The 13,111-nt window shown below is 40.1% G+C and overlaps 1 protein-coding gene across 8 annotated transcripts in view; it reads right to left on the reverse strand.

Moving 5' to 3' along the window:
* Positions 1-4,149: 4,149 nt before the first annotated feature.
* The window catches only part of VEZT (vezatin, adherens junctions transmembrane protein), a gene marked incomplete at both ends in the record, with an annotated part of 87,665 nt that continues 78,703 nt past the window's right edge, over positions 4,150-13,111 (reverse strand). For all 8 annotated transcript variants that reach the window (XM_080705788.1, XM_080705789.1, XM_080705792.1 and 5 more), the window contains 3 exons: positions 4,150-4,658; positions 8,676-8,883; positions 10,813-10,913. In XM_080705788.1, coding sequence (XP_080561914.1) covers positions 4,150-4,658; positions 8,676-8,883; positions 10,813-10,913 — 818 coding nt within the window. The remainder of the gene's footprint in view (positions 4,659-8,675; positions 8,884-10,812; positions 10,914-13,111) is intronic.

Here is a 13,111-nt window from a genome sequence, read left to right on the forward strand (position 1 = left end):
TACTAAATTAGCCATGTTTAGGCTCAAACCAATAGCTCTGGAACACGTCTAGAACATCAACAGGGTTAAAGTCACATTAACAATGCCATGAGTTTTAAATCTGTGTACTAAACTAAGAACAACTAACAAGAACAAGATATTTAACATTTTCCTGACATATACACAATGATTTATACACAGATGATAGTCAAATTTGCTTTTACAGTTGAATTCATTAATGGAGAGTCCTAGAAAACATCAATACATGAAAACGGAATAAATACAGCAAATATACAGCATCGCATGATTCAACCGAGCATTTTTAGCAAGTGCTTAGAGAAAAGCTAAGAGGAAAACAAAGAACGCTAAGCAGCCAAACAGGTACCGCCACGTCCAGGCACTGGTGACCGAGAAGCCCGCAGCCTGAGTTCAGGCTACTTACTCTTACTTCAGACACAACTCTAGCAAGCTTGGCAATCTGGCCTCTCAGTCCACAGCAGATTAGAAGCAGCAAATTAGGGGCCTATTGCAGGAGGCAGGCACACACTGAGCGGCAAGAATAACAGCTGGTTATGGGGGAAGATAGAGAAACTGTGAAAAACAGACATAACTCAGAAAGTACCACCAGGTAAAGCCACACAGTACCGGGCATAGGACAGCATCTATCTCGGTCTCGAGGGTGAATTGATTGCCCAGCGATAGGTGCTGATAGAGCTGATATTCTTAAAGATGTCAAAGAAAAGGTTAAATCATATTCTACATGTTTTAGAAAAATGGAGTAGAAAGTACATTTAGTTACTAAACTGAGGATAAAAACCATATACTGTGATTAAAAATGAGTTGAACTTTTCTTCCTATATTATTTCTATTAATTGGCAAAATATTTCACATTTTGTGTGTGAAGTAAATAGTCATTAGAAAAATGAAATCGAGGGTCTTTTCTGATTAACATTCCACTAACCTATATTGCATCAGAAGTTGATTCTTTTTCTTTTCTTTCTTTTTTTTTGGTGGTACTGGGGGTGGAATCCAGGGGCTTTTCTACCTTTGGACTATAGGCCAGACCTATTTTATACTTTATTTATTTATTTATTTATTTATTTATTTATTTATTTATTTATTGGTGGTACTGGGGTTCCTGGAAGCCCTTCTACCTCCGGGCTATACTCCCAGACCTATTTTATACTTTTTTTTTATTCTTGGAAACAGGGTCTCTTAAGCCAGCGCGGCTGGCTTCGAACCTGCGCAATCCTCCTGTCTCTGCCTCCCAAGTGCGGGGATTACAAGCGTGCGCCACCACGCCCGGCTTATACTTTATTTGGAAACAGGGTCTCAATAAGTTGCTGAGAGCCTCACTAAGTAGCTGAGGCTGGCTTCGAACCTGCGCGATCCTCCTGTCTCAGCTTCCCAAGTACAGAATTGCAGGTGTGTACCACTATGCTCAGCTCCTTAAGTGTATTTCTTCCAATGTGCCTGTCCCCAATAACTTAAGAATTCAAACATGAGTCAGTGAGTGCAATCAGTTTTAACAAGGATTTAACCTAGAGAGGTGGATAACACAACTGGAAAAATAAGCCGAGGATCTGAACTCAAAAGACCAAGAATCCTGTCCTAGATCAGCCAGATAGGTAGGGTTTTGATGAAAGCTGAAAAAACTAATTTAAGGCATTGTAGGCAAAGGGTAAAAATCCTGTCTTCGAGAGTGACTTAACCCGGGCATGGTGGTGCATACTTGTAACCCCAGGACGTGAGAGACTGACATTGCTTGGGAGGCTGAGACAGGAGGAGCAGGTTCTCGGCCAGCCTCAGCTGCTTAGTGAGACCCTGTTTCAAAATGAAGACTAAAAAAATAGGACTGGGGGTGTAGCTCAGAGGTAGAATGCCCCTGGTTTCAATCCCTAGTACTGCAGGGGGAAAAAAATTTAAAAGATAAAAGCAATTTTAACACCTACACACAAAAAAGAATATTCAGTTATATCACAATTTCAATAAAATTTTTATGGAACTAAGTAACAGCCAGTGAATAAAACAGATCAAACTGGATGACTGGAAATTCCTAATTCAAATTACTTAATCTTTCAGAATTAAGAATATCACTTTAGAGAGCACTGAATAAAATCGATACAGTATTATGAAGCTATTTCTCTCAAGTTGGTGTACGATAAGTAAAATATAATACAGAATTAAAAACTATTAAACTCTAATTCTTCCTGTGTGAGGTTATTGGTTAAGAGAGAATACCATCAGGCATGGTGGTACAAACCTGTAATCCCAGTACTTGAGAGGCTCAGACAAGAGGATTGCAGGTTTGAGGCTGGCCTTAGCAACGTAGCGAGACTCTGTTTCAAAACAAAAATAAAAAGGTTTGGGGCTGTACCTTGGAGGTAGAATTCACTGGGTTTAATCCCCTGTACCACATGAAAGGGGGAGGGCACCAAGTTTTATTTGCTTCTTCTAAGTCCAAGGAAAAATGGAGTTGGCAAACTAAATAAGTAAAATAAATAAATAAATAAACCCTAAATATTTTTATTTAGAAATTCAGACATAAGTATACAAAAGGTTATATATTTTTTCTTAAAATTTCTAAGTAGTAAAACTAGATCCAACCTAAGGTATTACTTCTAAGAGGTCAATTACATTGAGTAACAGAATTTTTGCAAAAGGGAAAAATCACTTAAGGTACAAAGAATCTCTACTGTTCAGAGAGAGCAGAAGCAAGTTTTTCTTTAGGACAAAAAAAAAAAAGATATTAAAAGAAAATCCTCAGTCTAAGTAATTTACCACAAGTACTAAATTACAGGAGTTTAAATGTATTAATTCTAAAGACAATCTAGAGTCGTCATATAATTTCCTTTCTAGAATGGAAGCATATATTGAGTTACTCCTTTATTTTTCCCAAATCAGGCTGATAAACTGTCAGCACACAGGAGCTACAGGTTTCAAAAAGAGAATACTCCTGAAAATATCACTTTTTTTTCAGTCTTTTTTTTTTTTTTTTTTTTTTTGCTACTGGGGTTCCTGGAAGCCCTTCTACCTCCGGGCTACACTCCCAGACCTATTTTTACATTTTTTATTTGGAAACAGGGTCTCCTAAGCCAGCGCACGTGGCTAGCTTCGAACCTGCGCGATCCTCCTGTCTCTGCCTCCCAAGCGCAGGGATTACAAGCGTGCGCCACCACGCTCGGCAAATATCACTCTTTGAAAATGCAATCACAACACAAAACAGATACGATCTGGCCAATCTGGAAAGCAGTCTCTTTTAAGAGGTAGTTTGTAAATGAAGTCCTATGGAGCCATGGGTGCTTTCCAGAAAGTCGGGAGGTTTCCTGAGTCTTATTATGGTGGGCAGGGCTTGCCATAATGGCACAGAATTATCTCCAAGCAAACTGATACAAAGAACATTCTGCTAAATTGTGGTGGGGCTCTTGACTATAGAAATCTCATTTTGGCATCATCTCAACCACAATAGGAACTAAAGGGAAATACGTAAAAAAACAAAACAATTTGAAAGGGTTTTTCTTAACATGGTACAATGTCTTCCATTTAAAGAATATTAGGGCCTCTTAAAATCAACTACCGAATTACATGTATAAACAAGGAAACGCTATGTCATAACCCAAATACTTCAGAAACTGTTTTTAAGTTCGAAACCCCAGCACACATCAATTGTATGAATTAAAATTTTTTATTCAGAACCTGTATCTTTGTTTTAAGACTGGTATAAACAAAAATAAAATACAAACAACTTGTTATTAACATAATAGATGCAGTTACTAACTGCGAGGGTACAATAAAAAGGAGTCATACTAAATGTTAATGTTCTTGCAGGAGGATCACCCTAGTTACCTTACGGCAGCAAATTCTGGCAAGAAATGATAAACTCATTTCTTGTGAAAAGTACTTAAAAGAATTACCAAGATTATCAGTTGTGCCACAAATAAAACGGTGGTTTATCCAAAAGAGCCCTTACCTTTCTCTTATTCTCCTAAAAGATCTGCAATTTACGGTAACTACTAATTTCAGATCAGTCGTTCAAACCCGGGCTCTTCCTGAAAATTCCCAGCTTAGCTTTATGTAGTAAGCTCGCGCTCGTTTTCCCTCTCCAGTCTTGCCGCTAACACTCTTCTGTAAAAGGAACAACCTAAAATCACTTCCGGTGAATCTTGGTTCTTACTTTTCTTCGACTTCACTTTCATTTTCTTCTCCTGCTTGTTCGTCCTCCTCATCACCAAAAGTCTGCTCCTGCATGGTTGTAAAGGACAGAGACCGGGCAGCCACCTCGGCAGCGAGGCCAGCGGTGAAGGTGAATTCCGGGGCCAGCTGGAGCCGCGCCAGCCGCTGCTTAATGGAGGGCCCGGCCGAGTGCCTGGGAGCTGGGGGAGCCGCGGCCAGGCCCCCTCCACCGGCCTGCAGAGACTCATCCTCGCTCTCACACCGGGAGCACGCTCTCCCTTCGGCTCCGTGGAGGAAGACTGTGTTTGCAGAACTGTCTTTATTTTTACCCTCTAGGTCCTCACACAAATACTCAGTCCTACTTATTTCAGGGTTGGTTGTGGAAGCTTTACTATTTTCCTCTTCAGTATCAGTTTTACTGACTTTTTCCAGGTCTGAAATCACTGATGGTTCTGAATAACTTATGGGTTCCACTGGGTCTACAGGAGACAAGGATTTCAACACAGCTTCAAAGGAAAAAGAAAAAGAAAAAAGAAAAAAAGAGAGAGAAAATAAAATAAAAAAATAATAATAACTGAGAACCCAGCAAATGATTTAAAGTTTAAACTCCCAGTAGTTTTTTTTCTTTAAAAGAACAGTAAATAAATAAAGGCTTAATAAAACCTTCTAGTTAGAAAAATCAATGTAAATTTATAAAATCTAGGTAACTTCGTAGGAGATGAAATGCCTAAGAAATAGATGAGATGGCGATTTGATGGAGAGTTTAAAGACATCATGAACATTCTTATTCAAAAGCAGTGGTTCTCCAAATGTGGTACCTGAACCAACAGGATCAGCCATCATCTACATTCACAGAAATAGAAATTCTCGTAACCTAATCCCAGTACACTAAACTGGAAACTCTAGGAGTGGGAGTCAGCTGTTTTTTACATGCCCTTCACTTGATTCTGATGCATACTAAAATTTAGAACCATTGTTATTGAAGAAAAAGCACAGTAGTTCTCACTGAAAATGTATTAGCTAAAAGGCCTCAAGTGGCCCAGATAATAATCCCATCTTTAACATATATATATTTACATGTTACAACAGCATGGAAAAAACCCAAAACAACCACGTAACATATGATTCAACTTACTTGTGAACTAGCTAGCCAGACCCTAATGGAAGTAAAGCCATGTTTCTACACATTTAGATGTGTCACAGAAAGATACAAATGAAATAATGTCTGCATTCATGATCCACTACTGAACAAAGTATAGCACATAAATATGATATATATCCATACGGCAGCAGTTGTCCTTGCAAGGAAAATGAAGTTTTATTTAGCCCCTCTTGATGTTAGTAGGCAGTAGGGTGCTTGCTAGGCAGTCTCTCCTCCCAGAGAGGGGTTAGTACAATACAATCTATTATGAAGTATGACGGAAGGGGCAAAGTGCTTCTTGAAGATCTGGCGCGTATTTAAAAAATACTTTAGTAAAACGTGTCCATTTCCAAGAAACAGCCCTACGCTGCAGTAACTCCACTAGAGAAGCAGCAGCAACAGGAAAATGGCCACGGCAGGTTCCAGTGCAGAATTTCCCTCTCTAATTCCATTCGGGCTTTACCCCTGTAGGCAGAGATGAAAACAGCTCTGGAAGATGCACGGCAACTTTTTATGAGAAAAGCATTTTATGGTAGCTTTTGAAAAATTCGCACAAACTACACAGCATTAGATATAGCCTTTTAAAATGCAAAGTGTATCCAAAGCACGTACCTGGCAACGAAACACACTTCTCTCATTTGCTCATAATGTCAATAGGTAATTTTAGAGCTATGTGAAGAAAATACTAAACAATAAAAAAGATAGACGCTTATAGACAATGCTTTTTTCAGTATATAGGTACAATTTTAGTTAATAAATACACTGATTTTTTTTGGGGGGGGTACTGGGGATGGAACACAGGGGCCTTCTACCTCCGGGCTATACCCCCAGACCTATTTTATATTTTATTTGGAAACAGGGTCTTTTAAGCCAGTTGAGGCTGGCTTCGAACCTGCGTGATCCTCCTGCCTCAGCCTCCCAAGCGTGGGGATTACAAGCGTGCGCCACCACGCCCGGCAATACGCTGATTCTTAATGAATGTAACATATATTAAAAGTTGAGATTGACATTCATGATTATTGATCATTGAATGGGGGGCTAGAATCTGCATATGGGAGGATCAGTTGAAAAGTGTGTCAGATGTAATCTTCCAGGAGGGCAGGCTTCTCTTTTTTTTTTCTTTTTTCTTTTTCTTTTGGTACCAGGAATGTACTCTACCACTGAGCTGCATCCCCAGCCCCTTTTACTTTGAGACAGAGTCTCACTAAGTTGCCCAGGCAGGTTGGCCTTGAACTTGGGATCTTCCTGTCTCAGCCTCTAAAATAGCTGAAATTATAGGCGTGTGCTGCCCATCCCAGGTTAAGGGTAGGCATTTTTGTTTCTTCATCTAAGTGCTTTGGATGCAGCAGGAAAACAATAACTGGCATAGAATAGTACTCAATAACTACTTGTTGAATAAATAATTTGCTGAATAGATGCTGTGAAAGATAATAAAGCCCCTATTTAAGAAGACTGCAATTTAGTTACAGAGACAAAAACAAAACAAAACAAAAAAAAAAACAATGACCAGAACCAAACATCAAAAAATAGAGTGTAAAACAAAGTATCAATTTTTAGTCTTTTTTTTCTTTTCCTGAAACAGGAGCTCACTGAGTTGCAGAGGGCCTAGCTAAGTAGTTGAGGCTGTCCACGAACCGCGATCCTCCAGCCTCAGCCTCCCCAGTGCTGGGATTACAAGCGTGCGCCACCACACCGGGCAAAACACAGCATCATTAATCTCAAATTCATGGAGGCCCAGTACATGAATAAGCAGACTTGGGACCTTGTTGCTGTTGCTGAGAGGTTCTTCATCATTTCCCTTCCCGGCATGTGCTTTGCTTCTCCAGCATCCTCTGCCTCACTGCCACTCCTCCCTAGAGTGAGAGTCTAGGGGGCGGGGAGGAGGCAGGACGGAAGCATCGGAGGATTCACAGAGGAGAGATGGGTAGAGAGGCAGCTTGGTGAAGACAGTTTTGGTAAAAGAATCAGTATGAATTTTCTCCATGAATAAAAAAAGCAAGTTTGTGGAACTACAGTCTAATCCGATGAACGTAAGTCGAGACAGGTATCTTCATTAGGAACAGTGGGACATAAAGTTGGATATGACGGATTACAGTTGGATATGATGGATTCTTCTGATAGAGAAAATAGTGGCTGAGTATAGTGGCACACACTTGTAACACCAGTACTTGGGAGGTTGAGACCAGCAGATTGCAGGTTTGAGGTCAGCCTCAGCTACTTAGTGAGGCCCTCCTTAACTTGGTGAGACCCTATTTCAAAATAAATAAAAAACAGGGCTGGGGGTGTACCTCGGAGGTATCCTTGGGTTCTCTCCCCAGTACTCCAGTACTGGGAGAAGAAAAAAAAAGGCTGGCTGGGGCATTGGGATTGGCTAGGTGGTAGAACATGCCTGGATTCAATCCCCTGTACCAAAATAAATAAATAAATAATAAAAGAAAGAAAAAAAGAAAAAAGGGAACCACTATGGGTTTTAAAATAGAAGGATAAGCCAGGTGGTGGCACAGGCTTGTAATCCCCGCGCCTGGGAGGCTGAGACAGGAGGATTGTGCAGGTTTGAAGCCAGCCTCAGCTACTTAGTGAGGCTCTCAGCAACTTAGTGAAACCCTGTTTCCAAATAAAATATAAAAAATAGGTCTGGGAGTATAGCCCAGAGGTAGAAGGGTTCCATCTCCAGTACCACAAAAAATAAAAATAAATAAAATAAAACAGAACCATTATCCATGTGCTATTTAAGAAAAGTCTGGGAAGAGCTTAGGGAAAATGAGAATGACAGCCAGCCAAGAGGCTATCATAATGCATAGGCATAATCAAGTAAGGATTATAATCAAGTAAGGCTATAAGGGAAGGTTTGATGGGAAGGAAGAGGAGAGATTAAAGTGAGAAGAAAAAAGAATGCCGAGGACCTTTCTCGAAGTACAGGTAATACGTATACTTCCAGTGAGAAAGGAAAAGGCAAACAACTGATTTGAGGGCCCATAGGATACCTAAGATGGGAGAGAATCCCACTCTAGCTTCTGAGAAACCCACAGGGATTAATCCCACGCCCCCCACGAAGCCGGACAAGAGGAAAGAAGAGACAGTGCAAGAGGAAGAGGAAGTCGAAGCAAACCTTTGGTACTCCAGCCTCCAACCTTGCCCAAATTAGGGTCAGAGGCAGTGTACACAGAGGCACCTGTCTACACCCATCTAGAGGGAGTGAAGGAGGGAGGGAGGGAGGGAGGGAGGGAGGGAGTGTGTGTGTGTGTGTGTGTGTGTGTGTGTGTGTGTGTGTGTGTGTGTTAATAGGGATTCAATCCAGGGGCAGTTACAGTAAGATTCAGGGTTCAAGAACAAAAGAATCCCCTTCATTGAAATGACCTTTTACTCTGAAGTCAGTACTTACCATGATCACTAAATAGAAGTTGCTTCCATTTCTGCCTCTCTGCCTCTGAAGCTTTGAACCCCAACACAGATTTGAGCTCCTGTAGTACCCTCTTGGATTCTTCCTGCTCACGCTTCTGTCTCTCCTTGTCTTCTTGAGTTAAGTAATAAAAGTCATCTTTTCTGAAATCACTGTCCACATCTATGTCATCTACATAAGCTTCTAGTTCCTGATAATGAAAAAAAGCACTGTATTTCAGATAACTTTTGAGCAGCATTCACTCATTTTTTAAATCTCTGAAATTACGAGTGAGTACTTGCTCTTGGCATGGGTCGTTACAGAGAAGGAAGAAGCAAACGCTGACAGACAAAATCTTCCCAAAGCTTAACAGTTGGAATTTGACAACTACTAAGGTTATTTTTTCTTCTCTGATACCATATTAGAGATATAATTAAGATTACAGTCATTTACTCTGCCAAAAACCAATAAAACAATTAGAAAGGCTGGCAACTTGGGGATGTGGTTAGTCATGTTTTCTTTTACACTTCCTGGGAAGTCAGAAAGAAGCACAATTTAGGTATCTGAGGTTCTTTTTGGCTTTCTAGAAGTCTGAATACTCTGCCTAGGATGAAGGAACACCTTATCTTCCGGTTCTCCAATATCGCTAACACAAAGGGTAGGATATTTGCCTCCCTTGCAATTACGTTTCAAGCTAATGACACGGGACCCTCTAATTAGATGTACCCGCACTGGATCTATCTCAGAAGTTGTGAGATAAAAGAAGCAGGGCCCTAGAGGAAGCCATTCTAGCAAGCATGGTGGCAGATCAAGCTCCCAGAAGGAGTGGTTCTCAAGGTAGTTTTTACTCTTTAGCATTTAAGGAGCAAGTGGAAATGTCCGCCTAGGGACTCAGCATAAAATCACCATTAGAACAGTTCTTTTGACTGGTTTTGGCTGTTAACCCTCGCCTGGCTCAAGACTTTTTTACTTGGACCTCCAAAATGTTCTGTAAGCTATTTAATAGTTGGGATCTTTTTTTCTTTCTTTCTTTCTTTTTTATTGCAGCACTGAGGTAGAACCCAGGGACATTCTACCTCCAAGATATACCCCCAGTCCTTTTTATTTTTATTTCAAAACAGAGTCTCACTAGGTTGATGAGGTTCTTGCTAAGTTGCTAAAACTCGCCTCGAACCTGCAATCCTTCTGTCTCACCTTCTCAAGTACTGGGATCACAGGCATATCCTACAGTTACAGTGCCTGGTTTACTTAATGGTTTTAAATAAATTATTTGTCTGTTAAACTATGTAGGGTTGATTTCCACTTTCAATTATAAAACAAAAACAAAACAAAACAAAAACAGAAACAAACAAACAAACAAACAAACAAAACCAAAACGAGAGCCAGGCGCTTGTAATCCCAGCATTTGGGAAGCCAAGACAGGAAGATTGTGGCTCACAGCCTCTGCTACTTAGTGAGGCCCTTTACAAGTCAGTGAGACCCTGTTTCAAAATAAAGAATAAAAAATATAAGACAAAAAAAAAGAATAAAAAATAGGGCTGGGGGTGTAGCTCAGAGGTAGAATGCCTCTGGGTTCCATCTCCAGTACTGCAAAACAAACAAACAAACAACAAACAAAACAAAACAAAACTGAATAGATAATATGATGGAAGGAAAGGAAATTTTCTGTAGAATGAACAAAACAAATCTTTGTCAGTAACTAACACAATCATCAAAAGTTTGTTTCTCAAAGTGAGGACTACCATCCAGGTGCACAAACCTTAAGCGTACAGGATTTTTACAAATGGATACAGACTGAGATCACCACTCAGCTCAAGACAAGAACATTTCCAGCATCCCCGAAGGAACCTTTGCCAATACACATTCTATTTTATGGTGTTTAATCACTTAGTGCCTCTTAGAAATAGATGACTGGAGATAAGTAGCAAGAAAATGTGGTGGATTCAATGACTTAAAATTCAAGGCAGTAAGAACTAATGCTTTGATATAAATTCAATGCATTACATTGTAATTTTGAAGCTCGTAAGACATAGAGGTCCAATCAGTTATTTGACAATTACCTATGTCATGTAAAAGAAAGGTGGGTAAACTTTATATGTGAAATTCTTTAAGGGAGAAAAAAGGTGACTTTCACCCTTACCTGTTCCTCAGGGATTGGATCTTTGTCTGCAATGTGTAGAGTTGGCTGCAGCAGAGGTACCACGGGACAATGTGGGTTTTCACACGCAGCTTCAGGCTTGCCTTGAAGGGAGGAGGGGAACAGGATCAAGGTGAGAAATGGCCACACAAAGATGACATAAAAAAAACCCTTGGCACTGATACTTTCTCAATTTCTTAGTCCAATTTGTCTGATTGTAATCTTTGTCTTATAAAAACTAAAGATATTAGATAACAGTAAGAGCAGTAGATTTATACTTTTAGTTCAATTAAACTCTTGACGGAGAATTGGAATGGTTTTTCCTTCTTTAATTCAACATAGTATCTGGCACACACAAGATAGTCTACAATTACTTCCTGACTAAATATTTTGTTCAGAGCATGGGACAATCTTAAGACAGATCACCTCTGCCCCCCCAACCACACATAAAAACAAACTTCAATCTTACATTTATGCTATTTCAACTCTTACAACTTAAAACTGAAAATAAGTCTCATGAGTAAGTATCTTGAAAAGAGTGAGGTAGAAGAAATAAAAGAAATAGACAGAGAGGTGACATTAAAGGAAGGAGAAGGAAATAAAGTTTTAATTCAGAGGTTCTGCATACTTGGCTGGGCTTGTCACTCCCTGGCGTGTCTCCTCCAGTTCATCACTCCCGATTACCGGAGAAATCTGCAAATCTTGAAGTTAACCAAAACCCACTCACCTATGATAATTACCGTGTGCAGTGTTAATTAATCCCTCCAATGAACAGTTTAACCAAAAGATATATGACCCCTTGAAGAACCTATTTTTAGAGGACTCTCCAGAATTATCTATCGTCAAACACTGGAGACTACATCAAGAATCTGGAACATGGCCAGGCCACCAAAAACCACAGGAAGGATGTCATCCTTGTATACTTTTCCATACCCATCTTTCACCAAGTTTTCTTCAAAAGGAGCGCCATGAAGCCCTCCAGTGTATCGTTCTGGAGATGCCCTGCATTTTCCCTTCAATGAGTATTTCTTGTTCTCCTGAATAATCTCTGTGCCTCTACTGATACTCGCTGGAATTCTTTCCTGTTCCAGACGCCAAGAATCCTACTAGTCTTGAGTCAAGTTTTCCTGCTTTCTGAGAACTCTTCTGGATACTTTTCCAGATAAATCTCTTCTCAAATGACAAGACCATCCAAATAAGTTTAAGTCAATTACTTAAGATTCAAGTTGCCGGGCGTGGTGGCGCACGCTTGTAATCCCAGCATTCGGGAGGCTGAGACCGGAGGATTGCGGTTCACAGACAACCTCAGCTACTTAGTGAGGCCCTTTGCAACTCAGTGAGACCTGGTTTCAAAATAAAGGATAAAAAAAATAGGGCTAGGGGTGTAGTTTGGAGGTAGAATGCCTCTGGGTTCCATCCCTAGTACTGAAAAAAAAAAAATTAAAGTTAGGCATCTAATCCCAGGATTATTTAGTCTTATATCCAACTGTCTATCTTTTATCATTATTTCTTTTGTTTGTGTTTTTTTTTTTTTTCCAGTACTGGGGATGGAACCTAGGGCATTCTACCTCTGAGGTACCCCCAGCCCTATATTTTATTCTTTATTTTCAAACAAGGTCTCACTGAGTTGCAAAGAGCCTCACTAAGTAGTTGAGGCTGTCTGTGAACCACAATCTTCCTGTCTCAGTTCGTCATGATTTCTATTTTTCTTTTTTAAATGAGCTGGGCGTGGTGGCACATGCTCGTAATCCCAGTACTTGGGATGCTGAGACAGGAGGATCAAAGGTTCAAGGTCAGCTTCAGCTACTTAGTGAGGACCTCAGCAACTTAATGAGATCCTGTTTCAAAAATAAAAAGAATAAGAAATAGGGCTGGGAGTGTAGCTCAGAGACAGAATGCCCTTGGGTTCAATCCCTAGTACCACAAGGAAAAAAAATATGGTAGAAATATTGCAGGTTGGAAGCCAGCCTCAGCGACGTAATGAAGCAACTTAGGGAAACCTTGTTTCAAAACAAAAAATTAAAAAGGGCTGCGGGTATAACTCAGAGGTAGAATGCCCCTGAGTTCAATCCCCAGCATCAAAATGAATGAATGAATGAATGAATTAACCCACTTTTTGGCATATAGTTCTATGAGTTGAAAGAAATTACATAGAGTCATGAAACTACCAAAACCAAGCAAGAGAGCAATTGTATCCCTCAAATATTAACCTTTGCTGCTTCCTTAGAACTCATTCCTCCCTTTATCTCCAGTTTCTAGCAAGCACTGGTCTGGTTTCTACTCCTTTGCATTTGAAAAATGT

The sequence above is a fragment of the Muscardinus avellanarius genome (genome assembly GCF_963383645.1).
Source record: "Muscardinus avellanarius genome assembly, chromosome: 11".
Lineage (NCBI taxonomy): Eukaryota > Metazoa > Chordata > Mammalia > Rodentia > Gliridae > Muscardinus > Muscardinus avellanarius.